The 17348-nt window shown below is 38.7% G+C and overlaps 2 protein-coding genes across 4 annotated transcripts in view; one reads left to right on the top strand and one right to left on the bottom strand.

Annotated features, from left to right (window-relative positions):
* Positions 1-17348, top strand: part of LOC130549411 (pyruvate carboxylase, mitochondrial-like) — a 127677-nt gene that overhangs the window by 63799 nt on the left and 46530 nt on the right. The window lies entirely within an intron of this gene.
* Positions 1-17348, bottom strand: part of LOC130557613 (leucine-rich repeat and fibronectin type-III domain-containing protein 4) — a 32303-nt gene that overhangs the window by 9221 nt on the left and 5734 nt on the right. For all 3 annotated transcript variants that reach the window (XM_057339554.1, XM_057339549.1, XM_057339539.1), the window contains one exon: positions 1388-3128. In XM_057339554.1, the coding sequence (XP_057195537.1) occupies positions 1388-3102 (1715 nt within the window). In that variant the 5' untranslated portion in view covers positions 3103-3128. The remainder of the gene's footprint in view (positions 1-1387; positions 3129-17348) is intronic.

Consider the following 17348-nt stretch of genomic DNA (forward strand, 5'->3'; position numbering starts at 1 on the left):
TGACACACCAAAAAATTTGAAAACAAACAGTTAATAATATATTATTTTATATTATTATTATTTATAGTATAAAATAGCATAATAGAGATTTATCCTCATTGCTTGTTTTTTCTACATTTTTGCTGTAACACCATACAGTAGGACACATTTATGGCTTATTTGTCAACTACTCATTTATTGTTCAGAGGTTGAACTTTCAATGCTCAGGAGATGTTGAGTTGAAAATGGTTTATATTGAAATCCTCAATAATATTGACCTTTCAGATTTGTCAGATCTAAGCTTATTTGTGACCGCTTTGAGATCTCTGCTAAAAGTCTAATGAAGAAAAGTGATTTTTGAGATGTATGGGTCTTTTTCTCTTAGTTTGGCTTTCCATTGAAAATCATTGATGTCAAGGAGAAATAGAGTACCACTGAGATAACGTTTTTTTGTAGGCCAACCCGGAAGCTAGCGCAGCACTGGTTCCCTCCACCGAAAGCCGATGCATTTTTCCCATAGACTTTTGAAAGATTGTATAAAATAAGATCTGTGATTAACAAAGGTCTATGATGTTTACACGTTTTGTGTATAAAGATCATCTTTACAAATGAACACAACATTTGTTACTTTTGAAGCCTAAACACAATCGGCAGTAATAAAAAGCTAACATGAATTTATAAACACACTACACTACAGTAAATCGATATCATCGTCACCACCACCAAGCCTCCAACAACTTTTTCAGACTTTATTAAAAACGTGTTCTCTGGTAAGTATTTACTTTGTGAATGAAGAGATTTGTGCCCATGTTGTATTATTAGTGAGATTTACAGTATATGCGCGATAGCGTTTAACATCCCCGCCAAAGGATAATGTCATTTTTAGCAACTTGTTAGCAACCACCGTTTTTAAGACACAATAGAGGGTATGGACGTGTCGTCACTTTACCACGTGAACACCACGTGAGCACGCCGGAGCGTGCCCTCCTCGGGGGTAAAACACTCAGCAAAATGACTGCTTACAATATCAGGAAATGCAATTCCGTGCAACATGTCAGTGTCCAGGAACACCTGATTCCTATGTAAGTCGTAGAGACGTCGTAAGGATCACCGTCAAGTCCAGTTGCTTGTAATTTCAGCAAATAATTGCGTGTTTTAGTCCCGGTTTCTTTGTTTCTCCTATTCTCCTCAGCCATTTTGCTGCGTGTTTTACCACTCAAGGGGGCGTGTCCCGGCGAGTTCACGTGGGAAAGTGACGTCAATGCATACCCTCTATAAAGCTTTTAAAAAAACACGAGCGGGTTATAACTGGTGTGTTTCATGTCATGGAACAAATGGTGAAAATATTTATTTAAGGCAATTCACCAAAAACCCATTCAAAAAACCAATGGAATGCTGTCTGACTCACCTGTAAACAAGCGTCTCATCGGCTGTGCAGTTGTATTGTATCTGATACATCCACACCAGGTTGGCTCCCGTCAAGCGACGGTTTTCCCACCTCACTTGTGCCGACGTGGATGTCACTCCCTGCACTCCCACCATCTGCTCCTCACCCCCATCGCTGACCCCATCCTCAGCCTCAGTCTGACCCTCCTCCTGTCCCTCCTGGGTGTCAGTGTTAGTATCCGGGCCAGGACTTTGTCCATTGGAAGCTTTCCCTCTGGTAATGTCCGATGATCCAGGGTCACGAGTTAACAGTATTGTTCCATTTCCACGATGAGGGAGAGGGATTACTTTGAGGTCAACCAAAGAGGTGGCCTCACCCGCAGCATTAATGGCGATGCAAGTGTATGTACCGTCATCGCGGGCGACGGTTACGAGTAGCTCCAGAGTGCCATTTCGGTAAGATGTGGTGCGACTTGAATTGCCAATGATGCGGTCATCCGGTGAGACCCAGTGCACCACTGGCTCTGGATCACCGATGGCACGGCATTTGAGCATTGCCTTTTGACCCTCCAACACCCAGAGTTTGTGTGTATGTCGGGTAATGAGTGGAGGTTCACAGGTAAATTCCTCCTCAGGTATTGACCAAAAATAACGTCCCGCTAAATGAAGTGGTGTAGCGCACGTCTCCATATCGTCACTGCGGATCAGACGCCTTAACCAAAGCAGTTCACAGTTACAGTGCAATGGGTTACCCCCAAAATTTAGGTTGATCACTGCATTGTAGGGTGTCGGGCTTATTACCCCTGTCTGTGAGCGGGCGAACAACTGATCGGGCGGTAAAGTCTTTAGACGATTTGAAGTCATATCCAAACGGGCTAGTTTGTAGAGCTCACTAAAGGAGCCCTCAGCAATCTGGTCAATAAGATTGTGATCCAAATTCAATGTATGTAGACTGGCCATGTTCTGAATAGCGTCCCAGGGTGCTTTGCACAGATTGTTGTAGGATAAATCCAAATCCTCTAGAGTCAAAAGAAAATCATCAAAGGCCTCGGAGGAGATGTTAATGAGTTGATTGTTGTTTAGAATGAGATGCTGCAAATTTAGCATGCCTGCCAAGTCTCGTGGGCCCAGCTCTGTCAGCCGATTGCCATCCAAGTGCAACGAACGCAAGCTTTCCAAATCTGCAAACGCCATTGACCGAATGTGACTGATGGTGTTCCTGGATAGCGTCAAATCCACCAATCCCGTCATGTTGGCAAAGTCAGCTCCTCCCACCTCTCGAATGAAGTTGTCTGCGAGGCGGAGCTCAACAGTGCGTCGGTCTACGTTTGGCGGAACGAAAAGGAGTCCTTTGTCAGCGCAGAGTGTACTCAGAGACTCGGAGAGATTCCTGCATATGCAGTGGAAGGGGCACGCTGAGACCACGCCCCACGTCTCAGAAGCTACTACTCCTGGACCAATCAGAGCAGGCAATAAGCAGGCACAGGTGATCAGTGTAAGCCAGTGCAGTAATGCCAATGTTGAGGTTTTGTCCCGGTTTGAGTTTCTGCTGTTAAACTTTGGCACCAGTCGAGGAGAGGGTTGACAAAATGTATCACAGGGCTTGATGATATTCCGTTTCAGATGGACGGATAAATGAGACGGCGATGAGGGTTTGTGCGTGTTGCTGCCTGGATGGCATACGATGAGGGACGGGTGTGATTTTCTGAATGGCTGAAGGGGTGGGGAGTCTGGCATGGTAGATAGGGGAGTGATCCACAGACCTAGAAAAAGCAAGAAAAGAGTCAGACATTGTGTTGCAAACCTTAACATTCTAGTGCACATGTATGTGGCTCTTTAGCTCTAAATGAGGTAAAGGAACAGTTCACCCGAAAATGAAAATTCTGTCTTCATTTACTCACCCTCAGATTGTTCCACATCTGTATAAATTCCCTTTTGACTACCATTATAATTTGTCCTACTATGGTAGTCATTGGTGGCGAAGAACTGTTTGGTTACAAGCATTTTTCCAAATATCTTGCTCTGTGTTCATCAGAACAAAGACATTTATACAGATTTGGAACAACTCGATGACAGTTTTTTTATTTTTGAGTGAACTGTCCCTTTAGGGTCCCTTTAAATTCTGTCATCATTTACTCACCCTCTTGTCATTTCAAACATGTTTGATTTTTCTTCTTCTGCAGAACACAAAAGAAGAGATTTTACCCATTCACTTCTATTGTATAGACACAAAACTAATGCAAGTCAATGGCTACTGCTGTTGTTTGGTTACCAACATTCTTCAAAATGTCATCTTTTGTGTTGTGCAAAAGAAAGTCATGCAGGTTTGAAATGACAAGAGGCTGAGTAAGTAATGAAAGAATTTTCATTTTGGGGTAAACTATCTTTTTAATCAACCAAACAAACACAAATGTGTGTATTTCTTGCATATCTTAAACCCAGAAAACACTGCTTTCCTTTGTGCAGAATACGCTTTATTTTACATGCATGTTGTATCAGTTTTCTTTGGCAGATAAGCAGTTTGCTTCAAGAGGGGTGAGAGCCACCAACACACGGATGTTTCGCTGGCACTCAGAGCTTTACTTGTGCAGACATGCACTCCGAATCGATCTCCACTGATGGACAGGCTGTGCAAAAGAATGTTTCATTCTTAAAGTCGTGGGAGCTTTAAGCTAAAAATGAGGTCAAATATACAGGAACATAATCGATACAAATAAAGTCTAAATGCTAACTTGAGTGCGAAAGACTTCAGTTACCAAGCTGGAATACATTGACATTTTATGCATTTGGCAGACGCTTTTATCCAAAGCGACTTACATTGCATTGTATTATACATTTGTTTCTGACTATGTGCAATCCCCTGACCTTGGCATTGCTACTGCCATGCTCTATCCACTGAGCCACAGGAACAGGAGATAAACTAATAGGTAATAACACACAGAGAGAGAGAGAGAGATAATCATTGCATAAAAATGCTAATTGTAGGTTTGAGTGTGAAAAATCCATAATATCTGTAATTTGATTCCCTACACCAATTTGTTATGTTGTCATCCTCAAGAGCGGGTTTCAGACAAGAGATGAAAGTAGGGAGATAGTAGAGATCTGTGCACACCACACGGCTGTCTTCACAAGCACATGCAGCAAATGCTTTAAACGATGTCATTTAACACTAACGCATATAATCTTGCCGTTACAAGCCAGAAAAAGCAGTGATATTATTCAGCATCTCTAGAGCGAGAATGTGGAGCACAGCTCAGAATGTTTGGCAGATCAAGCATTGTGTCTTCCTGACAGCTGACTCACAGATCTGTAAGAGTGATCTTTAAATAACCGTTCCTAAACATTTGTGCCCATGTGGCGCTTCAAGTACCTGTGAACACATCTCATTAGCAAAACAAGTGGTTGCTCACCCATCTCTGGTATTATAAACAGTACAGCGCAGTAATTATGTAAATTTTGAAGATTTTGCGGTGTCATTAAACTGAAAAATGCAGGTAAATTTAACTGGGGAACAATCAGACCGTATTCAATTATGCTGTTTTTCAGAACATTCCTCATAAAACAGCAGCAAATTCTAATTGTGTTATTGTATGCGTTTTGGATGAGTCCGCGGTGACTTTTCTTCTGCAGTAACGGGAGGTTTATATGATGTTGTTCACAGATGAAAAAAATGCATGATGAGGTTTTGTTGCTGTACAATCTGTCCCTTACAAAAAATACGCCGGTAACCACCCAACATGCTTTCTGCGGTTATTGTTACTGTGGTTAAATTGTGACGATTAGGAATTGCTGCTATTATAATCATAAGAAGGACGTGCGCGGAATGACAAAATGATTCTAAAAGCATCTTAGATTGATTGAAGGACGTGCAATTTTCAGTTTCTCTATCAGCGAGCACATGACTAAACGTGTGTGAGAGTTGTTTATGTATTTTTGGAATTCAGACTTTTGAAGACTGTGTGGAATATTCATATTTTAGAACACAAAGTAATTAAGGATGAGTGTTTGCTCGAACATGATAATGGGGTAGTTGACCCAAAAATAAAAGTGCTGTCATCGTTTATTCACCCTCATGTCATTTAGAATGTGTATGTGGCTGTTTCTTCTGTGGAACACAAAAAAATATATTTTAAGAAACGTCTCAGCGGTGTTGAACCCATACAATGGAAGTCAACGGGGTGATCAACATTCTTCAATATTTACTTTTGTGTTTTGCAAAAGAAAGACAGGGTGAATAAATGAAGAAAGAATTTACATTTTTGAGTGAACTATCCCTTTAAATACAGGGTGGGGGGGTGCTATTAGTTGTTAACCTTCATGTCAGTGCTTCTGTTAATCAAATGCTAAAACAATACAGACGGCACATACCAATAAACAAAGCCTAATTCATGCCTATAGCAAAATGTTATGAGTTTGCAATCCCAGAAGCCTTTGAGAATGTGTCTCTATTTAAAAGTATCCTCTTCATCTGTCTCTTTCCCTTGCTTTGAATTCTTCCCGTCTGTTTTTTTCTTTGTGGTCCGCTTCCGCCCTCCTTTGACCTTGCTCTCCTCTCTTTCCCCTTTTCTTCCCCACACCCCTCTCTTTCAGTTTCCCCAGTGTTTAGTTCGCAGATCTTCCCATCTGCCCTTGAGGTAACTCGAGATGTGATGCAACATTAGTTAAAGCACCCCTCCTCCTCCTCCTGTCTCACTCTCTCTTTTTCTCTCACCATCTTTGGCCACCTGAGAGCACGCTGGCCAAAATAGATCTTGTCTCTCTCCCCATCGATCCGGTCGTCCAGGATAGATAGCAAACCTTCCTCAACATTATAACTCCTCTTCCACCTATCATTTCCTTTCTCTTTTTTTATGTTCTTCTCCTGCCTCCTCTGTCATATCCGCAGCATATTCCCGAGTTCAGCACATGCCAGCGCTTGTCTTGGTCTAATTTTGTCTGCTCGGGAGAGTAGAAGTGTGTGCATGTGTGTGGTGGTGGAGGGTAGATTAGATGAATATAAATTCTGGTAATCCTTTTGTAATCCTTTATATTATTCATGGTTCAGACTGAATTAAAACTATTTGGAGTTCCTTGCTTTAGTGCGTAATGACCGCGTCTGTGGTGTGTGTATGTGTGCGTTTGGCCCATTCTGAACATCTCTCTGCACTTAGCAACTCCCTCAGCCGACTTTAGTCAACACGCGCTGTCTTCACCCCCCTCCCCTTATCCCTCGCTGGCTTACATTAAATCACGCATGGAGCTTTGCCGCTCATGTAAGGGTCTCTAGAACCTCATTGGCCACAAAGCAGATGAGCTTTTGCTAATGATTATCACATCAATTATGTTCCGACACAGGACAATTCAGAAGAGCGCTCAGTCACACACACACATGCGCGCGTGCGGTAGCTGAAAGACTAATTGAAGCGGCATTGACCCAGTAAGAATCATTAGCATCTCCGCTCAGTTTTACTCTCTTCACAGCGCTCAAGTCGCACAGTGAGATTTTTTCCAGTAAGACAGTTTTCCAGGGCAACCTGACTCCCTAAACACGAGCTGTCCCCAAAACAACTGTCTTTAGCTGTGACATGTCCTCGTATTTTTGGAGAAATCTTTGTTTTTTGTGGTAACATATTCACTGGTGTAAAAATATGATATAACCCATTGTTTCCTACAGAATCCTGTAGGAATAATTGGTCCTAACTGCATACTGCACAAAACAAGTAGTGTTGGTTTTAGAATATTTTAACGCTTTTTAATTGCCATACTATTGTAAACAATTATCTTAGTTTAAGGGATAGTTGAAATTATTATAGTAGTTATAGTTGAATAATTATAAAAATCATGTCATTATTTATTTAGCCTAATGTCATTCAAAGCTTACTTATGACTCTTTCTTCTGTGAAATACAAAAGAAGATATTTTGAGAAATGTCTCAGTGGTTTAGTATGGTTACCAACCAGTGTTGGGTAAATTACTCTGAAAAAGCAATTAATTACTAGTTACATATTCAATAGTGTAATTAGATTACTGTGTAAATTACTCTTTACAAAAAGTATTTAGTTACTTATTACTAATTACTTTCTATATCCTACATCAACCTTGATTAGTTAAGTGATTCAAGGATAGACATGAAACGTCTCTTTTAATTCATTCAAGCAAATAATATAAAACTACATAAATTATTCTTATTAAAAAAGTATACAAATGTGAGAAGGATACATTAAAGCATACATTTTAAAGTTTTTTTTTTAAAGTAATTTTTATGTCATTTCCACTATTGAATATATTACACAGTATTTAGTTCAATTACATCAGAAGTAACTGTAATTAAATTACAGAAAAAATAAGAGTAATCCCTTACTTTACTTTTTCAAAGGGAAGGTAATTAAATTACAGTAACTGTTACTATTGTTAGTACTGTTACCAACATACTTCTAAATATCTTCTTTTGTGTTCTGCAATGATGAAAGAATTCTTTTAACCACGTGTTTTTTAAACCATCGAGTCTGTAATGCAGTCAGATGTTAATTCAGTTATTGTTTTGGTGAATGTAAAGAGAAGTTTATTAGATTGTACAAACGAGTTAGTGGGTCTTTTTTGGGGGGGGGGTTGCCTTTAATTCTACAGCTATTGTTTTAGAGAGGACAGGAAGCGAAGTGGGAGAGAGAAGGGGTTGGGTTCGGGAAAGGACCACGAGACGGTAATCGAACCCGTGTCGCAACAGATTCATTAAAAGAACCAACTCATACGAATTATTCATCTGTAAATCAGATTACATTGACTGTGCTGTTTGTTTGTTTCTGCATGTAGCCAGTGAAAAGCAATGCAATACAAAGATATGTGGTCTCTTTTGTATTATTTTGCATTACTCAGTTTTTCTTATCACGTTCAATTCAGAGAAACAAACATGATTTCTTGTACCATGGCATTGAAGATTCGACAGTGTAATTGTGTTGGGCCACTGAATAGCAGGGAAACTGTAATAACTGTGTGCTTGTTGGCTGGATTGTGTGTGTGTCTGTGTATGCAAAAGGAGAGAGAAGACTGACTGGAGGCTCGGGTCACAGTGAGTTTAAGTCTGTATTATGGTGTTGTGTAGAAATAAAGGATGAACAGTAGGTGGGTTTAGGCATATATATCATTCATATCGATTGATCTGTGTATTAAAGACTTCTAACCTCTAATGAAATATCTTATTGAGAAATAATCTCAGAGATTTATTATCTGTGCAACAAAGAGGATCTATGATTTACTAAAGCCTCTTGGGTTTATGGGAAATGATCTCTCACATGCACATGATGAAACACACGCACACACACACACACACGTGCATTTACATACTCTGGAAAATGGATTTCATCTTTCTTGTTTTCAACTCTGCAATGTAAAGGAAGATGACATAGATGAGATAAAATAGAGACTTCTGTTTCTCAGATTAATCTAACATTTGTTTCCTCAGCAGATCTGAGAATATTACAATGTCTAAAACTATGCTCTCATTTTAGGTATCACAGAATCAATCAAAGGATTTCAATATGAAGCTATGTATTTATCATCAAGTTTATCTGCGCTACTGCATGCTAGTCAGAAATTGTATGGTTGAGTATTCTCACTGTTGTTACATTTTTTCTCTCGGCAGATTTAAGGATTTGTTTTGTAAAACATCTGAGACACATTGTCGCCTTGCATTATAATGTCCTATCTGATGTTTGTGACCCTGAAGTTGCGTCTGTGTACCTTCGGACAATTTGTTTATTCGTTTTTGTTTTCAAAACAGAAAAACTAATAAACCAATCATTTTTTACATATTCCACCGTATTCATGAGCATAAAAAACTAATATGAGACATATTTTTGGTTTGTTTACCTCAATATTTCTTTAAATGCGTCAAATAAATAAACCCTAAAACCAAAACAAAAAAGAAAGTATTTTTATCCACTGGGCATCTTAAGCACAAGACCGCTATCTTGAATGACACATCAGTTTTCAGTGGCGTGTACCAACCATATGTAAATACTGTATGTAGTCATTTCTGTGCAATGTAGCAGTATGTACAGTTACTGAAAGAATGCACCTATGTACGCGCACACGTCGGTTCATACAGCCCTTGTTTGAGTAAAATTCTTGAAAAAGTTGTGGCTTCACAATTGAGATCTTACCTAAATGCTAATGGCCTTTTTGAACCTTTTCAGTCAGGATTTCGCTCATCACATAACACTGAAACTGCTCTTCTTCGTGTGGTTAATGACATTCTTCTGTCCAGGGATTCTGGGTCAATTAACATCCTGATTCTTCTCGATCTAAGCTCTGCATTTAACACAGTCTGCCATGAAATACTCATCTCTCGCCTTTTTGATATCGGTATCACTGGTTCAGCTCTGTCCTGGCTCATTTCCTACATCAGCGACAGAAAATATTATATCACCATACAAGGGTATAAATCTGCCACTGCTCCGGTCTCACAGGGTGTTCCTCAAGGTTCAGTTCTGGGTCCACTTCTGTTTATCATTTATATTTCTCTACTTGGTGACATCATACGCATGCATGGGCTTCAATTTCATTGCTATGCTGATGACATTCAAATTTACCTTACCACCAGCTCTGATAGGATATCCCTGCCTGACTCACTCATTGCATGCATCAGGGATATCAAGCATTGGATGTCCTTGAATTTTCTTAAACTAAATAATAACAAAACCGAAATATTGATGATTGGAGCTGCTACCTCAGTCAAAAGGATGGACCTGTTCTTTGAAATTGACAGGATTCATGTTAAACCTTCTTCATCTGTCCGTAATCTTGGTGTTTTATTTGACACATCTCTATCTTTTGCCTCTCATATTTCTTGTCGTTAAAAACTCTCTTTTCCATCTTCGTAATATTGCACGACTTCGATCTTCTCTCACTCTAGCTGATGCTGAAATCTTAATTCATGCATTAATCACATCACATCTGGATTATTGCAATGCTCTATTTCTTGGTTTGCCTAAAAATCTCATAGCAAGGTTACAGTATGTTCAAAACTCAACAGCTAGAGTTCTCATCTCCACCAGGCGCTCTGCTCACATTACTCCTCTACTGCATGATCTTCACTGGCTACCTGTGGCATCACGTATTCACTTTAAGATATTACTTCTAACATTTAAGGCATTAAATGTTCTTGCACCTCCATATCTGTCTGATCTACTCTGCTCCTACTCTCCTGCCAGGACCCTCAGATCATCTGAGCTTGGTCTTTTGTCCATTCCTCTTTTTCGGCTATCCACTGTAGGTGGTAGGTCATTTAGTGTTAATGCTCCTAAATTATGGAATTCGCTACCCCTTACACTTCGTAATATATCATCCTTACCTACCTTCAAGACAGAGCTAAAAACGTATCTCTTCAATATGTATTTTGGATCATGTCTATATGTGGCCTTATGTATTTGTATTTTGTATGTGGATGTGCAAATGTATTGTATAGCACTATGTGAAGCGGCGACCTTGAGCTATGGAAAGGCGCTATATAAATAAAACGTCTTCTTCTTTAAATTCATAATGAGAGAAGCTCGTTTTGCACTTTAATGTGATAAAAATGTTCCCCTTTGTTTGCATTGTTCATAAAAATGTTAAACATAGAAGACAGAACACTTCTACTTAACTCTGCATACATGATAGTAGCCGTGTTTATAAAAATAAGCTGAGTTAATCAAAACCTGTACTTTTCATTGCACATTAAATACTATTACATAGCAATAGAAATCCATACCATTATAAACCATTAGCTTATTTGCATTAAAACCATACAAAATTCCCGTTATAACTAATAAATCCATTAGATTTTCTGTGTTTTGAGAAGGGTTCTATTGTTTTTTTATTTTTTTATATAATTTAATTGTTAGTGGTCTTATGTAGTAAGATGAGACATTTTATGTTGGTCTGTTATAAAAACTATTTCTTCACAGAATTTTTTTTATCATGGGTCACTATGACAGGTTAGCCTTTACATTCGCCTACCTAACAATAAACCTTTATTTTAGACAACTTTGCTTATTTGTGTACAATCTCTTAGTAGTTTTAACTTTTTATTAAACTCATTATAATGTAGGCCTAATGTGCAATGAAAAGTACAGGTTTTGATTGACTCCGCTTATTTTTGTAAACTATCATGCAGGTAGAATTGTATGTAGAAATGTTTTATCTTTTGTTTATGAACGGTGCAAACAAAAGTGATCATTTTTCCTTCTCTCACTATGAATTTAAAGGGTATTGTTATACCTCCCCTACTTTCAGATGCATCTTTACGGGTATATTTGTTTATCGAAATTATCGATTCTTCTTTTATGCCAAAAATCATTAGGAGTTTAAGTAAAGATTGTGTTCCATGAAGACATTTAGTAAATTTCATACCGTAAATATATCAAAACTTTATTTTTGTGAGTGGATGCAGCAAAATCGTGAACAAAAACAGAATTACCCACTCTATGTAAATCTTAGAATTCCGGCTTTCAGGTTCATCTACTCTCCACAACGTCAGTAAGCCAATAGAGAGCATTATAACAAACTTGTTTCTTCTTAGCAACAGCCTGCTTCAGCGCCTCTGAAGGACAACTTTAAAGGTGATTTTCTCAATATTTTGATTTTTTGCTCCCTCAGATTCTCAGATAGTTGTATCCCGGCCAAATATCGTCCTATCCTAACAAACTATACATCAATGGAAAGCTTATTTATTCAGCTTTCAGATGGTGTATAAATCTCAAATTCGAAAAATTGACCTCTATGACTGGTTTTGTGGTCCAGGATCACGTTTGTCGAAAATTAGTATTCACGTATTCTTATTCAGTGACAATGTATCAACATTATGTGTTGATTTTTTTTACGTTGTGTACATTTTGGGACATTTTTTACTATTTTTATTCAAACTGTTTTTTGTCAAAGTGCAAAAACTTTAAAGCTCAATATCTCAAAACTGCTAAGAATGCAGATAGAACCTTATGTTTCCAAGTCGACGACTTGTGAAAAATAAGTGAGATTTTCATAAATCATCTTTGGCTATCCAAGAACAACCTGTGAGCAAAAACATTTGCTTGGGTTGTCATCATCACACTGATATTCAGGTGGATGACGGCCTGACAACAGTAATCCATCAAGTATCTGAGAGGATCTCTCAAAAGAGAAAGAGGGAGAGAAAGAAATGGCTATGATTAAAGAGAAATTTGAAATGAGAAGAGAGAGTAGATAGACACGATAGAAGAGAAGAGAGCATTTTTATAACATTGCTATGCGGTTACTAGGGTGTCCTGGTGGTTGGTAGGTGGTAGCTTACTGGCCAGTCATCTCAATGATTTCCTGGTGCGTGGACATGGCTCTGTTCTCTCCTTCAGTAAGTTTCAGAATTCAAAAGAGTCCTATTTATCTCTGACCCAGCGTTGACCCTCTCAGCACGTCACTGCCAAACTCGCTGCATTGATCCATCGTGCCTACCAACTATCCATCCAACCGCTCGTTCTCGTTTCTTCATGCATTCGCTCATCCATCATCTGTCCATCCACTTATCCATGTGTCAGGCTGTAGTATCTGTCTATCTGCACATCTCTCGGTCTGTTTCTTCAATGTTCTGTCTAAGCTTTGCGCAAATCATTCTTATAATTTTTCTAATTTTCTGTACTTCCCTTTCAGAGGTCTTTTTTACCGAGCAATGATTCAGCACAATATAAAGTCTGATCCTTAGGCACTGTAATCTGCTTGATGCTATAATATGATCCATGTTGCTGTCAGTCCGTATACTCACACAAAAGCCATGTAAAGTATTACCATCTCACCATCCAGACAGAATTCGACCTCGGTCTCATGTACAACCGTTATCAACTGAGCTTTTTTTAACCACTAAAACCACCTTGCTAGTGAACAGCTTTTCACTACTTGTCCACTGTCTGGAACAGTACCACACCAGACTGTACCAGCATTGTCTGCATGCTGCCATTATTTCAGCAGTGTTGGCGAAACAACGGGTATAGTGGGAAAAACAATTTTAAAAGCTCTGTGAGCATCTCTTTATTTTACTCACGCTGTCCTCCAAAACCCTCTGTTCCCGCACAGCTACAAGGTAACAGCTAATGAACCCATTCTGTTTATATAATGCTGCTGCAGAAACAGACACAGAATAAGGGAGAGAGAGAGAGAGAGAGTACTGTAGATGGGCATGAAGGTAAGACAGAAAGATACAGTGGCAAGAAAAAGTATGTGAACCTTTTGGAATTTCATTGTTTTCTGAATAAATTTGTCATAAAATGTGATTTTATCTTCATCTAAGTCAAAGGTATTGACAAACATAATGTGTCTAAAACTAATAACAAAAAAATTCTGATCTTTCATGTCTTTATTGAACGCACTCATTCAACATTCAAAATGGCAGTGGAAAAAGTAAGTGAACCCTTAACCTCAACCCCAGGCGTTTCCTGTAGCTGTGGATCAGACCTGCACATCGTTGAGGAGGAATTTTAGCCCATTCTTCCTGCAGAACTGCTTTAGCTCGGTCATATTCTTTGGACGTCTCATGTGTATGGCCCTCTTCAAGTCAATCCATAGCATCTCTATTGGGTTGAGGTCTGGGCTCTGACTTGGCCACTCCAAAAGGCAGATTTTGTTTTTCTGAAGCCATTCTGTTGTGGACTTGCTCCGGGGTTTTGGGTCGTTGTCCTGTTGCGTCACCCACCTTCTACACAGTTTCAGCTGACGTACAGACATTCTCACATTATCCTGAAGAATTGTCTGATATACTTGGGAATTCATCTTCCCCTCAATGATTCCAAGCTGGCCAGGCCCTGATGCAGCAAAGCAGGCCCAAATCATGATGTTTCCTCCACCATACTTTACAGTTGGGATGATGTTTTCATGATGATATGCCGTGCCCTTTCTACGCCAGATGTAGTGTTGTGTGTTTTTTTCCAAGTAGTTCAATCTTAGCTTCATCGGTCCACAAAACATTTTGCCAATACCGCTGTGGAGTGTCAATGTGCTCTTTTGCAAACTTCAGGCGTGCAGCAATGTTCTTTTTAGTAAGCAGTGGCTTCCATCGTGGTGTCCTGCCGTGGATACCCTGCTTGTTGAGTGTTTTACCTATTGTAGACTCATGAACAGAGATGTTAGCAAGTTCCAATGATGCCTTCAAATCTTTGGCTGTCATTCGGGGTTGTTTCTTTACCTCATTGATGAGTCTTCGTTGTGCTCTTGGTGTCATTTTGACTGGGCGCCCACTTCTTGGTAGAGTAGCAACAGTCCCAAAGTGTCTCCATTTGTAGATTGTTTACCTAACTGTAGACATGGTGAATTTCTAAAGTCTTTGAAATAACTTTGTAACCCTTGCCAGCTTTATGTAAATCAACAATTCTTGATCGTAGATCCTCTGAAAGCTCTTTTTGGCGAGGCATGCCTCACATAAGCGTGTTCTTCTTGTGCAGAGTGAACTCCAAAAGTTTGAGGGGTTTTTATCAGTCAAAGTAGCTGTAGTCCACACCTCAAAACTTATTATCTTAACGAGACTCCAGGTGTGCTAAAACCTGACTCCAATTAGCTTTTTTGAGGTCATTAACTCAAGGGTTCACATACTTTATTGAGAACAACCAAAAAAACCCTGTAGTGGTTGTCGAAAAAGACATGAAAGATCAAAAAAATGTTGTGTTACAGTTTTTTTCAACTGCTTACACACAAAATGTTTACTTGTCACACAATTTCTGAAACCTGACACTCAAACACCAGAACCACACACCAAATCTGCAAAACCATACACTAATTCTCGACCTTTGACTCAGTTTTCAGTTTCATAAATCACTTTTTGCAAAACACAACACACAATTCTCTATGTAACACACAAAAATCTTACAGGAAGTATATTGATTTCCTTTTTCAAACACAACCAATCAAAATGCCACACTAATTCTTCAGTGCCTCACACTAACTCCTCACATGTGCAAACACTCATTGCTTTACTTAACATCAACCAATCATCACTTTAGAAGAGGCCTATAAATAGGCCAAGGGTCAAGTTATAGGTTTTGAACAATGGATGCAAACAATGTAGACAGAGTAAGGGGAGTTGGAGGGAGAGCCAGAGGACGAGGCAGAGTTCGAATTAGAGGACGAGTCGGAAGAAGAGGAGGAAGACGAGGAACAAGAAGTGTGGTCTTGAATGAGATCAGGGCTACAGTCATTGATCATGTGATAAACCACGGTTTACTGTAACAACAAGAGAGGCTGTACAGAGAGTCCAGCCCAATTTGAGTCGATTTACAATGGCAGGTATAATTTGAACTTTTAGAAATGAGAACAGGTATGTAACAATCTACTGTTATGTACACATGATCTAATGTACACAAACAGTAGGCTATAATACATATACAGTATTTTACAGTAGTACCCTTGCATTCATTTACTACGGTGCACTGCATTGGTCACAGTCTGGTGAGGTATCACACTGTACAGCAGTACAGCCAACTGTAAGAAGACATTCTGACCTTATTGTATAAAATAGTATATTATGTTACAGTTTATGGCACATACTCACACTGTTCCTGAATCTTCTACAGAGTGGAAAGGCGAAGGTTTCATGTTCACTGAAGAGCAAGAGACGGCTATCGTGAATTTGGTTTTGGCCAATAATGCTTTTAGAATTCGTGAAATATACGCAACCATATGCTTACTGTAATGATGCCACAATTTTTGCGAACATAAATGCTGTGAGCCCCTCAACAATACATTGTGTCCTCCAGAATTTTTTTTCCCGGACCGTGTACAGTAATACTGTATTCACAACCAGCAAAAACATAAATAAACACAAGAAATAAAAAGTTTGGCTTTTGTTTTTACAGTGAATTTTAAACATCTCTCTGCCAATTTCTTTCAATCTTGTACAGAAATGTACAGATGAGCTCATGAAAGAAGAGCTTTAGGTTTTGAATAACTGTGTGTACATGATATATCCCAAAATATAACATTACGGTAAAAGTGTTTGCAACAGAAGACAAATGTTTGCTTTTGAAATGTGTTTGTGATATTTTTAATGTAGTGCTTCATTTTGAAAGAGATGTGAGGCATTTTGCATTTTGTGTGTGCAATTCTTGGATTTGTGTGTAAAGTTTTGAAAAAAAAGAGGCAGCTTTTTGAAAATGTGTGTAAGCAGTTGAAAAAAACTGTATTATTTTAGACACATTTTATTTGTCAATACCCTTGACTTAGATGAAGATCAGATCACATGTTATGACAAAAGGTTCACATATTTTTTCTTGCCACTGTACAATAAGAGGGAGAGAAAGAAAAGAATGAGAAAAGGAATTATATGCAGTTCTAGAAGCAGGTTAACTGCAAATAAGGAAGTAGAAAGAAGGAAATGGAAAAAATACATAAACAATAAATGGACAACTCACCAATTCTCAAAAATTCTGTCATCATTCACTCAGCTTCGAGTTGTTACAAATCTCTATAGATGGTTTCATCTTAACAACATAAACAAGCGTTACGGCGCATGCGCACTTTTGTAAACCAAACTTAACTTCCGGTACACATTATCAAACAATAGAGTGCCTGTAGATTATTTCTGATAACAATCAAAAGAATCCGAGAAGAAATGTTACTTGGCTAAACTTGTTTCTCCAATATTTTGAATTTAGACTACGATACCAAGCTCAACCGCTAGATGTCAATGTACCCTACGGTTTGTTTAAATGCGTCAAAACTACAGGACCCATTCAACAAATTGTTTATTTAATAAAATAAACACACAACAAAATTCAACAACTCGTTTATTTAATACAATTATTCTACAATAAAATAGTTATATAAATGAATATGAACATAAATTAAATGAAATATAAGTAGTTATATTATTAGACAGTAGCCAAACACAAACCGGAAGTTAACTGGGGGTCCGATGTCCGATGAAACGGTCTATAAATTTCTTGGTAGTGATGATCACAGGGAAATATAGTATATTTGGAAGAATGCTTGTAACCAAACAGTTCTTGGCCACC

The sequence above is a fragment of the Triplophysa rosa genome, linkage group LG1 (genome assembly GCF_024868665.1).
Source record: "Triplophysa rosa linkage group LG1, Trosa_1v2, whole genome shotgun sequence".
In the NCBI taxonomy this organism is placed as follows: domain Eukaryota; kingdom Metazoa; phylum Chordata; class Actinopteri; order Cypriniformes; family Nemacheilidae; genus Triplophysa; species Triplophysa rosa.